This window comes from Oncorhynchus keta, chromosome 6, assembly GCF_023373465.1.
Source record: "Oncorhynchus keta strain PuntledgeMale-10-30-2019 chromosome 6, Oket_V2, whole genome shotgun sequence".
In the NCBI taxonomy this organism is placed as follows: Eukaryota; Metazoa; Chordata; class Actinopteri; order Salmoniformes; family Salmonidae; genus Oncorhynchus; species Oncorhynchus keta.
The window spans coordinates 22137368-22154218 of NC_068426.1; the positions used below are offsets into that span (position 1 = coordinate 22137368).

Here is a 16851-nt window from a genome sequence, read left to right on the forward strand (position 1 = left end):
GACCCCCATCTCACAGCTGATTACATCAACGCAGGGCAACAGAGGTAAAAATAGAGATGGAGAGGAGGGGGGTAACGTGTGTGAGTGGGCTCAGGAGAAAGAGAGGGAGAGAGAGAGAGAGAGAGAGAGAGAGAGAGAGAGAGAGAGAGAGAGAGAGAGAGAGAGAGAGGGCTCAGGAGAAAGAGAGGGGGAGAGAGGAGAGGAGAGAGAGAGAGAGAGAGAGAGAGAGAGAGAGAGAGAGAGAGAGAGAGAGAGAGAGAGAGAGAGAGAGAGAGAGAGAGAAAGAGAGAGAGAGAGAGAGAGAGAGAGAGAGAGAGAGAGAGAGAGAGAGAGAGAGAGAGAGAGAGAGAGAGAGAGCGAGAGTGTGTGTGTGCACCTGGGGCTCAGTCTGAGTGGGTGGGAGTTAATCAGATGGATGCACTGACTGAACCCTGACAGCCACAGCTGCATCTCTCAGTACTGTAAGTTAAATCTCTCTCACTTCTCCACAAGCAAGATATTTGTTCAACCCTGATAATTCACCTGGATGCATCCACTGTAGTTATCAACACAGACAACCGGCAGTGCATTCTGTTTAGCGGTTATTTAGTTGTGGCTATAGCAGCATTAGTCCAGGCACTAACTAAACACCTGTGGGCCATTTTCAATTATCCTGGCTGCAATATGACACTTTTCAATAACAGGTTTGCATTCAATTCAAGACATCTACCCTTTAGACTGACGCCTCTTCTCCAACTTCATCTGTGATTTCCAGTTAATCGAATCATTCTGTCACTTGGACTCACAGCTCTGGGAGCTTAACTCAATCAGTCAATTCAATAACCTGATTCCAGGACCGGCTAACTTCCAAGTGGCACAAAAGCACATCTCCTGTGTCTATGTTGAACTGGATACACCGAATTCAATGCACAGCAGCGGACTGTTTACAAAAATATCACTCAGGATACGTTTTTACTTGTGTGTTTTCTAGCGTGTGTTTATGTGTGTGACACCAGCAATTAGTGTCAGTGTAGTGAGAGCAGTGTGTGTGTGTGTGTGTGTTGGTGTGTGTGGTCACCATGAGGGACTGGTGTGTCGTGCTAACATCGGGTTAAGAAACACAACGCATCACAGAGCTCTGCTGGCTCACTCACTCACTCTCTCACTCTCTCACTCACTCACTCTCTCACTCACTCACTCTCTCACTCACTCACTCTCTCACCTCTTTCTTTGCCACTCGTTTCTCTCTGTCCCTCTCTCGCTTTCAGAATCTTTCTCTCGCTCCCTCTTTCTCAACGTCTCCATCTCTCACCCTCCCTCTTCCGTTTCAGGGCTCAGAGCCAATCAGGCTGTAGAGAGTATAGGTGTTTATTTCTTGACTACCATTGAATGCCTATAAACTATTTCAGTGTGCAGCATCCATCGACTCCCTCATCCTGTCAATTAACTCGGTCTGCGGTTAAGTTAAAGTGCTTGTTCAATACACAGAGCCATTCCTGTGGTAAAGGTAATCGATGGCATGCGGAGGACAGAGCAGCTGTATGCCCAGCCCCATTGAACCGCTATCGCAAATAACTGTGAACTGTGAGGACGTAACTATGCGGTTGTTTGGTGTGACCGTTGTCGCATTGAGTAGTGGCAGTAACATCCAGCAGGTCCCAATGGCCCGAAGCAGGGATCAATAGCTATGTGAGGCTGAGGCAGAACATTCCATCAGGGCCCATTCTGTGCTTGTCCACCCACCAACTCTGATAAACGTCCCTCTGAGTTTCTCTTCATTTCGCGTGGCATGTCTGACTCATTCCCATTCCAACGCTTTTGGCTTGGGGATGTTGGGGAGTGGGTGTAACAGTGAATGAATGTGTTCATGTGTACATTATGCGATACTATAAACTGGGTAGTTCGAGCCCTGAATGCTGATGGGCTGAAAGCCGTGGTATATGAGACCGTATACCACAGATATGACGAAACATGTATTTTTACAGCTCTAATTACATTGGTAACCAGTTTATAATAGCAATAAGGGACATCGGGGGTTTGTGGTATATGGTCAATATACCACGGCTAAGGGCGGTATCCAGGCACTCCGTGTTGCGTCGTGCCTATACCACACCCCCTCGGGCCTTATTGCTTAATTCTATGTGTGATGTGCGTCATCTCTGTCCAGTTAATATGCAAGTGGGCAACCTTTACACCACATACAGTATTAATGAGGGGTGTGCATCATAGGCGTATGTATGTATAATGTGTACATTATGTGTGGGATGTGTAATGTATGTGAGTGACTATCGAGTCTTATATCGCACACTGTCGTGAGCGGGAATGAGCATTCCTAATGCCCCAGGCCGGGATGAAGGAGAGAGGGAGGAGGAGATGAGGGGACGAGAGAGAGCATCTTTCCTGACACGTCTCCGCCTGCAGTCTCTCTCCTGCTGGGTTTCAGCCTCTGTCTGCCACTCTCCTTCTCACTGTGGAGCTCTGCTCTCACGCACTTTATAGCACTCTGACCCACTGGGAACAAGGCACACACACACACACACACACACACACACACACACACACACACACACACACACACACACACACACACACACACACACACACACACACACACACACACACACACACACACACACACACACACACACACTAATGGAGTAATGGCTTGTGGTATCAGGGGGACATCAAGGGAACACAAAGTGTGAGTAGGTTTACTGCGAGCAAAGAGGTGGCTTTTGGTTAGAACAGATATCATGAGGCAGGAGCATTTCAATGTCAGCAGAGAGGATAGTGAGAGATCCTTCTATGAGTTTTATAACGCCAGAAGAGCTCACAGTCCACAGATGAGAAGCAGGATGTCATGACAGAAGGCCTTTATTCTTAACCTCTATTCCCTTTTTGATTGATTGATACCATTTTCAGGGATTTCTCAAGGAGACAGGGCTTGGACTGTGAGTGTTTCAGAAGTGTGGAGCGTGTCTGGGTGTGGAGGGAGGAGTGGCGAGGCTTTCAGTAAAGCTGGGGCTCAGAGAAGACACAGTGACAGAGACACACAGGCCTGACTTTTGGCTCTTTGATGCCAATAGGCATCACAGTGCCAATCAATGGGCTTCAACAGCAAGTCAACGAACACGCCTCCAAAACAATGATCCCCCAGATCAAACACACAGGGAGAAACAGAAAGAGGGAGGAACAGGAAGAGGGAGGAACAGAAAGAGGGAGGAACAGGAAGAGGGAGGAACAGAAAGAGGGAGGAACAGGAAGAGGGAGGAACAGAAAGAGGGAGGAACAGAAAGAGGGTGGAACAGGAAGAGGGAGGAACAGAAAGAGGGAGGAACAGGAAGAGGGAGGAACAGAAAGAGGGAGGAACAGAAAGAGGGAGGAACAGAAAGAGGGAGGAACAGAAAGAGGGAGGAACAGAAAGAGGGAGGAACAGAAAGAGGGTGGAACAGGAAGAGGGAGGAACAGGAAGAGGGACGAACAGAAAGAGGGAGGAGGAGAAAGAGGGAGGAACAGAAAGAGGGAGCAACAGAAAGAGGGAGGAACAGAAACAGGAGGGAGGAACAGAAAGAGTGAGGAACAGAAAGAGGGAGGAACAGAAAGAGGGAGGAACAGAAAGAGGGAGGAACAGAAAGAGGGAGGAACAGAAAGAGTGAGGAACAGAAAGAGGGAGGAACAGAAAGAGGGAGGAACAGAAAGAGGGAGGAACAGAAAAAGGGAAACAGAAAAAGGGAGCAACAGAAAGAGGGAGGAACAGAAAGAGGGAGGAACAGAAAGAGGGAGGAACAGAAAAAGGGAGCAACAGAAAGAGGGAGGAACAGAAAGAGGGAGGAACAGAAAGAGTGAGGAACAGAAAGAGTGAGGAACAGAAAGAGGGAGGAACAGAAAGAGGGAGGAACAGAAAGAGTGAGGAACAGAAAGAGGGAGGAACAGAAAGAGGGAGGAACAGAAAGAGGGAGGAACAGAAAGAGGAGGGAGGAACAGAAAGAGGAGGGAGGAACAGAAAGAGGGAGGAACAGGAAGAGGGAGGAACAGAAAGAGGGAGGAACAGAAAGAGGGAGGAACAGAAAGAGGGAGGAACAGAAAGAGGAGGGAGGAACAGAAAGAGGGAGGAACAGAAAGAGGCAGGTACAGAAAGAGGGAGGAACAGAAAGAGGGAGGAACAGAAAGAGGGAGGAACAGAAAGAGGGAGGAAAAGAAAGAGGGAGGTACAGAAAGAGGGGGGGTTAAGAAAGTGTGGTGGGTGTTTAACAACTGATAGGACATTTACTGTCTGCCTGACCCCGCTGGACGGACATACTAACATCATGTGCCCTAGATCATGCCCTCGCCATGCGTTGGTCATGTGCCCTAGATCATGCCCTCACCATGCGTTGGTCATGTGCCACTTAGCAAGCTTCCTATGTCGGCGTGAGAGGGAGTCAGTGATATTGTGGATGATTGAAAGATATATCACTTCATGGTCTGACTGCAAATGGTTGATGTACATGTACATACCAGTGTGTTGTGGATTAAATCACATGTTCTAAACATAAACAAACTATCTAACTGTCTGTCCAGAGGCATTTCAACTCACTGGTGGGGCTCTATAGACCACCACACTATAGACCAGACAGAGGAAAACAGACTGGCATTTAGTTCTCATTCACCACACTATAGACCAGACAGAGGAAAACAGACTGGCATTTAGTTCTCATTCACCACACTATAGACCAGACAGAGGAAAACAGACTGACATTTAGTTCTCATTCACCACACTATAGACCAGACAGACTGGCATTTAGTTCTCATTCACCACACTATAGACCAGACAGAGGAAAACAGACTGACATTTAGTTCTCATTCACCACACTATAGACCAGACAGAGGAAAACAGACTGGCATTTAGTTCTCATTCACCACACTATAGAAGACAGAGGAAAACAGACTGGCATTTAGTTCTCAACCACACTATAGACCAGACAGAGGAAAACAGACTGGCATTTAGTTCTCATTCACCACACTATAGACCAGACAGAGGACTGACATTTAGTTCTCATTCACCACACTATAGACCAGACAGAGGAAAACAGACTGACATTTAGTTCTCATTCACCACACTATAGACCAGACAGAGGAAAACAGACTGGCATTTAGTTCTCATTCACCACACTATAGACCAGACAGAGGAAAACAGACTGACATTTAGTTCTCATTCACCACACTATAGACCAGACAGAGGAAAACAGACTGGCATTTAGTTCTCATTCACCACACTATAGACCAGACAGAGGAAAACAGACTGACATTTAGTTCTCATTCACCACACTATAGACCAGACAGAGGAAAACAGACTGACATTTAGTTCTCATTCACCACACTATAGACCAGACAGAGGAAAACAGACTGACATTTAGTTCTCATTCACCACACTATAGACCAGACAGAGGAAAACAGACTGGCATTTAGTTCTCATTCACCACACTATAGACCAGACAGAGGAAAACAGACTGACATTTAGTTCTCATTCACCACACTATAGACCAGACAGAGGAAAACAGACTGGCATTTAGTTCTCATTCACCACACTATAGACCAGACAGAGGAAAACAGACTGACATTTAGTTCTCATTCACCACACTATAGACCAGACAGAGGAAAACAGACTGGCATTTAGTTCTCATTCACCACACTATAGACCAGACAGAGGAAAACAGACTGGCATTTAGTTCTCATTCACCACACTATAGACCAGACAGAGGAAAACAGACTGGCATTTAGTTCTCATTCACCACACTATAGACCATACAGAGGAAAACAGACTGGCATTTAGTTCTCATTCACCACACTATAGACCAGACAGAGGAAAACAGACTGACATTTAGTTCTCATTCACCACACTATAGACCAGACAGAGGAAAACAGACTGGCATTTAGTTCTCATTCACCACACTATGACCAGACAGATGGCATTTAGTTCTCATTCACCACACTATAGACCAGACAGAGGAAAACATGGTTCTCATTCACCACACTATAGACCAGACAGAGGAAAACAGACTGACATTTAGTTCTCATTCACCACACTATAGACAGACAGAGGAAAACAGACTGGTTAGTTCTCATTCACATAGACCAGACAGAGGAAAACAGACTGACATTTAGTTCTCATTCACCACACTATAGATCAGACAGAGGAAAACAGACTGGCATTTAGTTCTCATTCACCACACTATAGACCAGACAGAGGAAAACAGACTGACATTTAGTTCTCATTCACCACACTATAGACCAGACAGAGGAAAACAGACTGACATTTAGTTCTCATTCACCACACTATAGACCAGACAGAGGAAAACAGACTGGTTCTCATTCACCACACTATAGACCAGACAGAGGAAAACAGACTGGCATTTAGTTCTCATTCACCACACTATAGACCAGACAGAGGAAAACAGACTGACATTTAGTTCTCATTCAGACCAGACAGAGGAAAACAGACTGGCATTTAGTTCTCATTCTATAGACCAGACAGAGGAAAACAGACTGACATTTAGTTCTCATTCACCACACTATAGACCAGACAGAGGAAAACAGACTGGCATTTAGTTCTCATTCACCACACTATAGACCAGACAGAGGAAAACAGACTGGCATTTAGTTCTCATTCACCACACTATAGACCAGACAGAGGAAAACAGACTGGCATTTAGACCAGACAGAGGAAAACAGACTGGCATTTAGTTCTCATTCACCACACTACATTTACATTTACTTTAAGTCATTTAGCAGACGCTCATCCAGAGCGACTTACACTATAGACCAGACAGAGGAAAACAGACTGACATTTAGTTCTCATTCACCACACTATAGACCAGACAGAGGAAAACAGACTGGCATTTAGTTCTCATTCACCACACTATAGACCAGACAGAGGAAAACAGACTGGCATTTAGTTCTCATTCACCACACTATAGACCATACAGAGGAAAACAGACTGGCATTTAGTTCTCATTCACCACACTATAGACCAGACAGAGGAAAACAGACTGACATTTAGTTCTCATTCACCACACTATAGACCAGACAGAGGAAAACAGAGCATAGGAGATGGGACCACGGTGATTTAGCCACCTCTCAGGGTGTGTAGTGTTTATTAATAGGCCAGACAGAGGAAAACAGAGAATAGGAGATGGGACCACGGTGATTTAGCCACCTCTCAGGGTGTGTAGTGTTTATTAATAGGCCAGACAGAGGAAAACAGAGCATAGGAGATGGGACCACGGTGATTTAGCCACCTCTCAGGGTGTGTAGTGTTTATTAATAGGCCAGACAGAGGAAAACAGAGCATAGGAGATGGGACCACGGTGATTTAGCCACCTCTCAGGGTGTGTAGTGTTTATTAATAGGCCAGACAGAGGAAAACAGAGCATAGGAGATGGGACCACGGTGATTTAGCCACCTCTCAGGGTGTGTAGTGTTTATTAATAGGCCAGACAGAGGAAAACAGAGCATAGGAGATGGGGCCACGGTGATTTAGCCACCTCTCAGGGTGTGTAGTGTTTATTAATAGGCCAGACAGAGGCCAACAGAGCATAGGAGATGGGACCACAGTGATTTAGCCACCTCTCAGGGTGTGTAGTGTTTATTAATAGGCCAGACAGAGGCCAACAGAGCATAGGAGATGGGACCACGGTGATTTAGCCACCTCTCAGGGTGTGTAGTGTTTATTAATAGGCCAGACAGAGGAAAACAGAGCATAGGAGATGGGACCACGGTGATTTAGCCACCTCTCAGGGTGTGTAGTGTTTATTAATAGGCCAGACAGAGGAAAACAGAGCATAGGAGATGGGACCACGGTGATTTAGCCACCTCTCAGGGTGTGTAGTGTTTATTAATAGGCCAGACAGAGGCCAACAGAGCATAGGAGATGGGACCACGGTGATTTAGCCACCTCTCAGGGTGTGTAGTGTTTATTAATAGGCCAGACAGAGGAAAACAGAGCATAGGAGATGGGACCACGGTGATTTAGCCACCTCTCAGGGTGTGTAGTGTTTATTAATAGGCCAGACAGAGGAAAACAGAGCATAGGAGATGGGGCCACGGTGATTTAGCCACCTCTCAGGGTGTGTAGTGTTTATTAATAGGCCAGACAGAGGCCAACAGAGCATAGGAGATGGGACCACAGTGATTTAGCCACCTCTCAGGGTGTGTAGTGTTTATTAATAGGCCAGACAGAGGAAAACAGAGCATAGGAGATGGGACCACGGTGATTTAGCCACCTCTCAGGGTGTGTAGTGTTTATTAATAGGCCAGACAGAGGCCAACAGAGCATAGGAGATGGGACCACGGTGATTTAGCCACCTCTCAGGGTGTGTAGTGTTTATTAATAGGCCAGACAGAGGAAAACAGAGCATAGGAGATGGGACCACGGTGATTTAGCCACCTCTCAGGGTGTGTAGTGTTTATTAATAGGCCAGTCTCTGTGTTTCCTGGGATGGCACCAGGCCTAATGGGTGTGCTCCATCAACTCATTACCCTGCCGGTCAAGATAAAACACCTTGATTTACTTGTGGAGACAGCTCGCAGCCCCCTCGCGGCCAACAGGGTGATCAGACTGAGCAAATAAGGAGAAATCAGAAAGTGGTTTCCCAGCGGCCAGTAAACTCGACTAAATGGCATCTTTTGGTGTGATGCCGAAAAACCCGTGGTGGAGCTTAGTGATGAGTTTAGTCATGTGATATGAGCTATCTGACCCTGGACCTGTTTTGACATGTGACCATGCTTCCAGACCTGGTTACCAACAGAGACAGTGGTATTGACAGCCTCCATCACATCTCCTGCCAGAACAAGAAAACACTGTCTGGTTGAGAGATACAGTGAACATGTTCAATATACCTCTTCCTCAAACGGACAGTGAAGGGTAGTGGGAGGAGAGGAGACATACCTCACGCCTTTGATCTGCACAATGCTGTGGTGGGAGATCCTGGACAGGGCTGAGATCACCTGGAACACACAGCAGAGAGACAACGGTCAATGGCAGGGGACTGAGTCCATCAACACAGTCCTCCATACGATCGACAACACAGTCATCAACGCAGCCGTCAACACAGTCCACGACACAGTCAACAGCTCATCACTCAGTCCTTCAGACAGGCCCGTCTGCTCTGCCTTAATGTGGTTCATTCAAGCTAAACAGTCATGTGTTTACGAGCGAGGAGAGCGATGTGGTGTTTCTTAGCAACATGGTCGTGCGCAGCCACACATGTGAGCATAATGCAGGCCGCCATGTTAATGATGACATCCAGGGACATGTGGTGCCAAATGCCCCCGCACAGTCACAAACGTGTTCCTCTTTACTCAGAACCTCGCTTCCCCTCTCCCTCCATCTATCTCCTGCTTGCTCTGCCTCCCTCTCTCCCCTGTGGTGAAACCTGTGTGGTGTAACAGGGTTAAACGTGAGCCTGATTTAATGCTGGTTGTAAGTCACATGTGAGTGCTTCTTATTGGTGGCGGTTTGGGGGGCTTACAGATGGCATGCTGGAGACTCCTCCAATGCTAATATAGGGATATGACGGAGCCCGTCCCCTCATAACTGCCAAAATGATGCCCCCATGCCTCATTACGCACTTCAGGATGTGTTTATGCTTCCATCACCATGGTGCCATCTGTCCTCTCTCACACACACCCCATCTCTTTCTCTCTCTCTCCCCATCTCTCTCTATTCCCCACCCTCTCTCTCTCTCTATTCCCCACCCTCTCTCTCTATTCCCCATCCTCTCTCTCTCTCTATTCCCCACCCTCTCTCTCTCTCTATTCCCCACCCTCTCTCTCTCTCTCTATTCCCCACCCTCTCTCTCTATTCCCCACCCTCTCTCTTTCTCTATTCCCCACCCTCTCTCTCTCTCTATTCCCCACCCTCTCTCTCTCTCTATTCCCCACCCTCTCTCTCTCTCTATTCCCCACCCTCTCTCTCTCTCTATTCCCCACCCTCTCTCTCTCTCTATTCCCCATCCTCTCTCTCTCTCTATTCCCCACCCTCTCTCTCTCTCTATTCCCCACCCTCTCTCTCTCTCTATTCCCCACCCTGTCTCTCTCTCTCTATTCCCCACCCTCTCTCTCTCTCTATTCCCCATCCTCTCTCTCTCTCTATTCCCCCCCCTCTCTCTCTCTCTCTCTCTCTATTCCCCATCCTCTCTCTTTCTCTATTCCCCACCCCCTCTCTCTCTCTCTATTCCCCACCCTCTCTCTCTCTCTCTATTCCCCAACCTCTCTCTCTATTCCCCATCCTCTCTCTTTCTCTATTCCCCACCCTCTCTCTCTCTATTCCCCACCCTCTCTCTCTCTATTCCCCATCCTCTCTCTCTCTATTCCCACCCTCTCTCTCTCTCTATTCCCCATCCTCTCTCTTTCTCTATTCCCCACCCTCTCTCTCTCTCTCTATTCCCCACCCTCTCTCTCTATTCCCCACCCTCTCTCTCTCTCTATTCCCCACCCTCTCTCTCTCTCTATTCCCCACCCTCTCTCTCTCTCTATTCCCCACCCTCTCTCTCTCTCTATTCCCCACCCTCTCTCTCTCTATTCCCCACCCTCTCTCTCTATTCCCCATCCTCTCTCTATTCCCCACCCTCTCTATTTCTCTATTCCCACCCTCTCTCTCTCTTTATTCCCCACCCTCTCTCTCTCTCTCTATTCCCCACCCTCTCTCTCTCTCTCTCTCTATTCCCCACCCTCTCTGTCTATTCCCCACCCTCTCTCTCTCTCTCTCTCTCTCTCTCTCTCTCTCTCTCTCTCTCTCTATTCCCCACCCTCTCTCTCTCTGTCTATTCCCCACCCTCTCTCTCTGTCTATTCCCCACCCTCTCTATTCCCCACCCTCTCTCTCTATTCCCCACCCTCTCTGTCTATTCCCCACCCTCTGTCTATTCCCCACCCTCTCTCTCTCTCTCTATTCCCCACCCTCCCTGCCTATTCCCCACTCTCTCTATCTATTCCCCACCCTCTCTCTCTATTCCCCACCCTCTCTCTCTATTCCCCACCCTCTCTCTCTATTCCCCACCCTCTCTCTCTATTCCCCACCCTCTCTCTCTATTCCCCACCCTCTCTCTCTATTCCTCACCCTCTCTCTCTATTCCCCTCTCTCTCTCTCTATTCCCCACCCTCTGTCTCTCTCTATATATATATATTCCACCACCCTCTGTCTCCCTCTATATTCCCCACCCTCTGTCTCTCTCTCTATATATATATATATTCCCCACCCTCTCTCTATATATATCCACCACCCTCTCTCTCTCTCTCTCTCTATTCCCCTCCCTCTCTCTCTCCCCATCTCTCTCTCTCTCTATTCCCCTCCCTCTCTCTCTCTCTCCCTCTCTCTCTCTCTCTCTCTATTCCCTCCCTCTCTCTTTCTCCCCCTCTCCCTATTCCCCTCCTCTCTCTCCGCAGGTGTGCTGTTTATACAAGAGCACCTTCACTCAATTCAATTTCAATTCAATTCAAGGGCTTTATTGGCATGGGAAACATGTGTTAACATTGCCAAAGCAAGTGAGGTAGACAACATACAAAGTGAATATATAAAGTGAAAAACAACTCTCCACTCTAAACTGTATAATTCATAGGAGTCTAGGGTGAAGGTGTGTAACTTCAATGGGAGCCTAGAGTAGGAGTCTAGGGTGCTTTAAAAGCAGGCTCAGGCTAAGAGCTCGTGTGAAGAGGGTTAGGACAGAGATTCAGTCTGAGGAGCATGGAGTGGCTCAACCACTCAGAGGAATGACTACCTGACCGATAACCTTCTGTATAGCTTCAGTTGCTGTCATGGTAGCCACACACCATGGCGATGAGTGGTGGCTATGGCTGCTCCCTTGTGCTTCAGAGTACATGAATATCTCTCAGCCTTTTTAAAACCATCTCTAGGGGTTGTGTGTCAGTGTGGCCAGTCTGAATGCTGATGCTTGCTGCCTGTAACATAGGCTTTACCCTTTTACTCCGACGCTTACCAGGGCCTCATCATAACGCACTCAGACTGAGACTGGAAATACACATGAAAATGGCCGCTGTGGAGAGCAGTGAATGAGATTTGGTTATGCCCTTAATGAAGGGTGCTTTGTCATTCAAGCTAGATCCATTGTGCCATTGGTTGGCACGCTCCCCACCTAAGCTAGCTGCAGGGCTGGGGTGTGCCCATGTGCTGTCCTGATGCATGCCCTCACCCACTGGCAGAGGGGAGAAATTATGAGGCTGGAATGGAGCATTTACTCTGCCTTTCAGTGCCACGTCTCTCCTCTCCATGCATCACCAGGTAATATCGGGTTAAGGGCATGAATATGAATTAAGCCTCAATGTGGCGACACCAACACAGCGCGGTGAGCTACGTGTGAGAACCAGATTCATATTTAGCTCATGTCTTTACATTGTGTATTTTATGCTTTATCCAACACACCCGCAATTCTGTCTCTCACAACCGCTGTGTCCCCTTCATCCTTCTACCCAACCTCTGCCTCTCTCTTTCTCCCTCTCCTCTCTGTCTAACACCCTCTCTTCCTCTCCCTCCCTCTACCATCACACTCCCTCCTATCCTGCAGTCCAGTCAAAGGCTCACTCACTGTGTGTTTCCACATGATTGATTTCTCTCTCGTCTCAGTCAGACCCCCAGGGAGCCCCAACTTTGAGCAGAACAGACCAGAGAATAAAGCTACACTCACCCAGAGTCTGCAAAATATGAAAAGGAATCCTCAGGATGGAGTGGCAATAACGCTCTCTCTTCCCATCCTACCCCAGCCACTCGGCTTTACCCCCAGCCCCTCAGCTTTATCCCTAGCCCCTGAGCTTTACCCCCAGCCCCTCAGCCTTATCCCTAGGCCCTCAGCCTTATCCCTAGGCCCTCAGCCTTACCCCTAGGCCCTCAGCCTTATCCCTAGCCCCTCAGCCTTACCCCCAGCCTTATCCCTAGCCCCTCAGCCTTATCCCTAGGCCCTCAGCCTTACCCCTAGGCCCTCAGCCTTACCCCTAGGCCCTCAGCCTTACCCCCTAGCCCCTCAGCCTTACCCCCTAGCCCCTCAGCCTTACACCCAGCCCCTCAGCCTTACCCCTAGGCCCTCAGCCTTACCCCCTAGGCCCTCAGCCTTACCCCCTAGCCCCTCAGCCTTACCCCAGCCCCTCAGCCTTACCCCCTAGCCCCTCAGCCTTACCCCCTAGCCCCTCAGCCTTACGCCCAGCCCCTCAGCCTTACCCCCAGCCTCTGTCCTACAGTAGGGAGGGAGCTGCCAAGCCAAGAGAGAGTGAATGGGGATCCATGGCAGGACCAGCATCCCTTATGCTTCCTGAAGTACAGCATGACACATCCATGCAATGTTTACACGTAATTTGTTTATTTATTTTTATTTTTTTATTTTTTTTTATTTCACCTTTATTTAACCAGGTAGGCTAGTTGAGAACAAGTTCTCATTTGCAACTGCGACCTGGCCAAGATAAAGCATAGCAGTGTGAACAGACAACACAGAGTTACACATGGAGTAAACAATTAGCAAGTCAATAACACAGTAGAAAAAAAAATGGGCAGTCTATATACAATGTGTGCAAAAGGCATGAGGAGGTAGGCGAATAATACAATTTTGCAAATTAACACTGGAGTGATAAATGATCAGATGGGCATGTACAGGTAGAGATATTGGTGTGCAAAAGAGCAGAAAAGTAAATAAATAAAAACAGTATAAAAACAGTATGGGAATGAGGTAGGTGAAAATGGGTGAGCTATTTACCTATAGACTATGTACAGCTGCAGTTTAGAGCAGAGGGGATGGAGAGGAGTGGGGTGGGGCATGCATTTGTATAGACAGATCAGCTATGAAACGCGCTGGAGTGTTTGCAAACACATCTCAGGGTCCATTTCTGGGACCGGCACACATGTGGCCATGGCTGGAAATCCCATGTGACCAGCCTCAACCAATCAGGGACTCGGTAGACATGGCAACCTGTCAACCAGACATGGGTTCATTTGCATGGTCATCCATTGTCTGTAAAATACAATATGGTGCCATGGGCACACCCCAGACCCAGTGACAGTGGGAGAGAGGGTTGTTGATTTGATTAGGAAAGGAAAGATGTCTCACAATGCTATTGACATATCACCGTGTGCACCCACCACAACAGCCAATTAGATTTCTTCATGACACATCACCTCACACCACCAATCAATGTACTGGGTATTCTGGATGCACACCAACCGTCAAATTAATTCCTAGGACATGTCACCACCAATCATTCTACACCCCTCTCTCATGCACCACACTCGCATATATACAAGGGTACAGACGCACGAACGCTCGCACACACACACACACACACACACACACACACACACACACACACACACACACACACACACACACACACACACACACACACACACACACACACACCACCCCCCTGGTGTGATATTTATGAAGCATTCACACCCCATTGTGACAGCAGCACAGTTGTGCCCATCATCATGCCAGAGACAGCTGAGGACAGGAGAGGAGAGAGGGCCTAGTAAAGAAGAGAGGAGAGGAGAGGAGAGGAGAGGAGAGGAGAGGAGGAGAGGAGAGGAGAGGAGAGAGAGATGAGGAGGAGGAGAGGGGAGAGGAGAGGAGAGAGGAGAGGGGCTATGGGCCTAGTAAAGATGAGGAGAGGAGAGGGGGAGAGGAGAGGGGCCTAGTAAAGATGAGGAGAGGAGAGGAGAGGAGAGGAGAGAGAGAGGGAGGAGAGGAGAGAGGAGAGGAGGCCTAGTAAAGATGAGGAGAGGAGAGGAGAGGAGAGGAGATGGGCCTAGAGAGAAAGATGAGAGGAGAGAGGAGAGGGGCCTAGTAAAGATGAGGAGAGGAGAGGAGAGGAGAGGAGGCCTAGTAAAGATGAGGAGAGGAGAGGAGAGGAGAGGAGAGGAGAGGAGAGGAGAGGAGAGGAGAGGAGGCCTAGTAAAGATGAGGAGAGGAGAGGAGAAGAGAGGAGAGGAGAGGAGAGGAGAGGAGAGGGAGACTAGTAAAGAGGAGGGAGAGGAGAGAGGAGAGGAGTAGGAGAGGAGAGGAGAGGAGAGGAGAGGAGAGGAGAGGAGAGGAGAGGGCCTAGTAAAGATGAAGATGAGGAGAGGAGAGGGAGGAGCCTAGATAAAGATGAGAGGAGAGGAGAGGAGAGGAGAGGAGAGGAGAGGAGAGGAGAGGAGAGGAGAGGAGAGGAGAGGAGAGGAGAGGGGCCTAGTAAAGATGAGGAGAGGGAGAGGAGAGGAGAGGAGACTAGTAAAGATGAGGAGAGGGGCCTAGTAGAGGAGAGGAGAGGAGGCCTAGTAAAGATGAGGAGAGGAGAGGAGAGGAGAGGAGAGGAGAGGAGAGGAGAGGAGAGGAGAGCCTAGTAAAGAGGAGGAGTAAAGATGAGGAGAGGAGAGGAGGAGAGGAGAGGAGACTAGTAAAGATGAGGGAGAGAGGAGAGAGGAGAGGAGAGAGGAGAGGAGAGAGAGAGGAGAGGAGAGGAGAGGAGAGGAGAGGAGAGGAGAGGAGAGGAGAGGAGAGGAGGGAGATGGGCCTAGTAAAGATGAGGAGAGGAGAGGGGCCTAGTAAAGATGAGGAGAGGAGAGGAGAGGAGAGGAGAGGAGAGGAGAGAGAGAGGAGAGGAGAGGAGAGGAGAGGAGAGGAGAGGAGAGGAGAGAGAGAGAGAGGGAGACTAGTAAAGATGAGGAGAGGAGAGGAGAGGAGAGGAGAGGAGACAAAAGGGGAGAGGAGAGGGGCCTAGTAGAGGAGTAAAGAGGGATTGATGAGAGGAGAGGAGAGGAGAGGAGAGGAGGCCTAGTAAAGATGAGGAGAGGAGAGGAGAGGAGAGGAGAGGAGAGGAGAGGAGAGGAGAGGAGAGGAGAGGAGAGGAGGCCTAGTAAAGAGGAGAGAAGAGAAGACTAAAGAGGAAATAACAGATGTCAGTGTGGGCCCCATGCTCTTCTGCACCCTAACATCATCAATAATGGATGACCCAGCCCCAGCCCTGTATGTGTTTGTCCCAGAGCCTGGGGGCCAGCAGGAGGAGTACTCATCACTTATGGAGTTGTAGATTCCCAGGTTCCAGCTCTGCACAGGGGGTTAACACACACACACACACACCAAAACCTCTACGGAAGCTGCGCAGAACAGTATGTTGCTGTTTGAACTGGATGGCCCTTATCTTATGCTGTACAGTGTAACATAGACTAACTGTTCAGTTAACTGCTGTCTGTAAAGCCCATGTCTTCCTCTCTGAGCTAGTGCAAACCAGCCAGCCTTGTGCTGTAATGCCTGATCATACCCAGACATCAGCATTAGCATCCCCTCAAAGCGCCCCTCCGGCTGAAATCAAATCAAAATGTATTTGTCACATTCTTCGAGAACAACAGGTGTAGACTAACAGTGAAATGCTTACTTACGGGTTATTTTCCAAAAATGCAGAGTTAAAAGGGAGGGAGTACCAGTAGCGAGTCGATGTGCAGAGGTATGAAGTAATTGAGGTAAATATGTACATGTACAGGGCATTCGGAAAGTATTCAGTCCCCTTGTCTTTTTCCACATGTTGTTACGTTACAGCCTTATTCTAAAATGCATTACATTCTTTTTTTTACTCATCAATCTACACACAATAACCCCATAATGAAAAATTAAAAACAGGTTTTTAGAAATTTTAGCAAATGTGTTAAAAATAAAACACAGAAATACCTTATTTACATAAGTATTCAGACCCTTTACTCAGTACTTTGTTGAAGCACCTTCGGCAGCGATTTTAGACTAGAGTCTTCTTGGGTATGACGTTACAAGCTTGGCACACCTTATAGTTTCTCCCATTCTTCAAGTCAGATCCTCTCAAGCTCTGTCAGGTTGGACAGGGAGCGCCGCTGCACAGCTATTTT

The 16851-nt window shown here is 48.3% G+C and overlaps 1 protein-coding gene across 16 annotated transcripts in view; it reads right to left on the bottom strand.

The window, feature by feature from the left end:
• Nucleotides 1–16851, bottom strand: part of LOC118384852 (guanine nucleotide exchange factor VAV2-like) — a 250935-nt gene that overhangs the window by 66490 nt on the left and 167594 nt on the right. For all 16 annotated transcript variants that reach the window (XM_052521125.1, XM_052521123.1, XM_052521124.1 and 13 more), the window contains exon 3: nt 8906–8964. In XM_052521125.1, coding sequence (XP_052377085.1) covers nt 8906–8964 — 59 coding nt within the window. The remainder of the gene's footprint in view (nt 1–8905; nt 8965–16851) is intronic.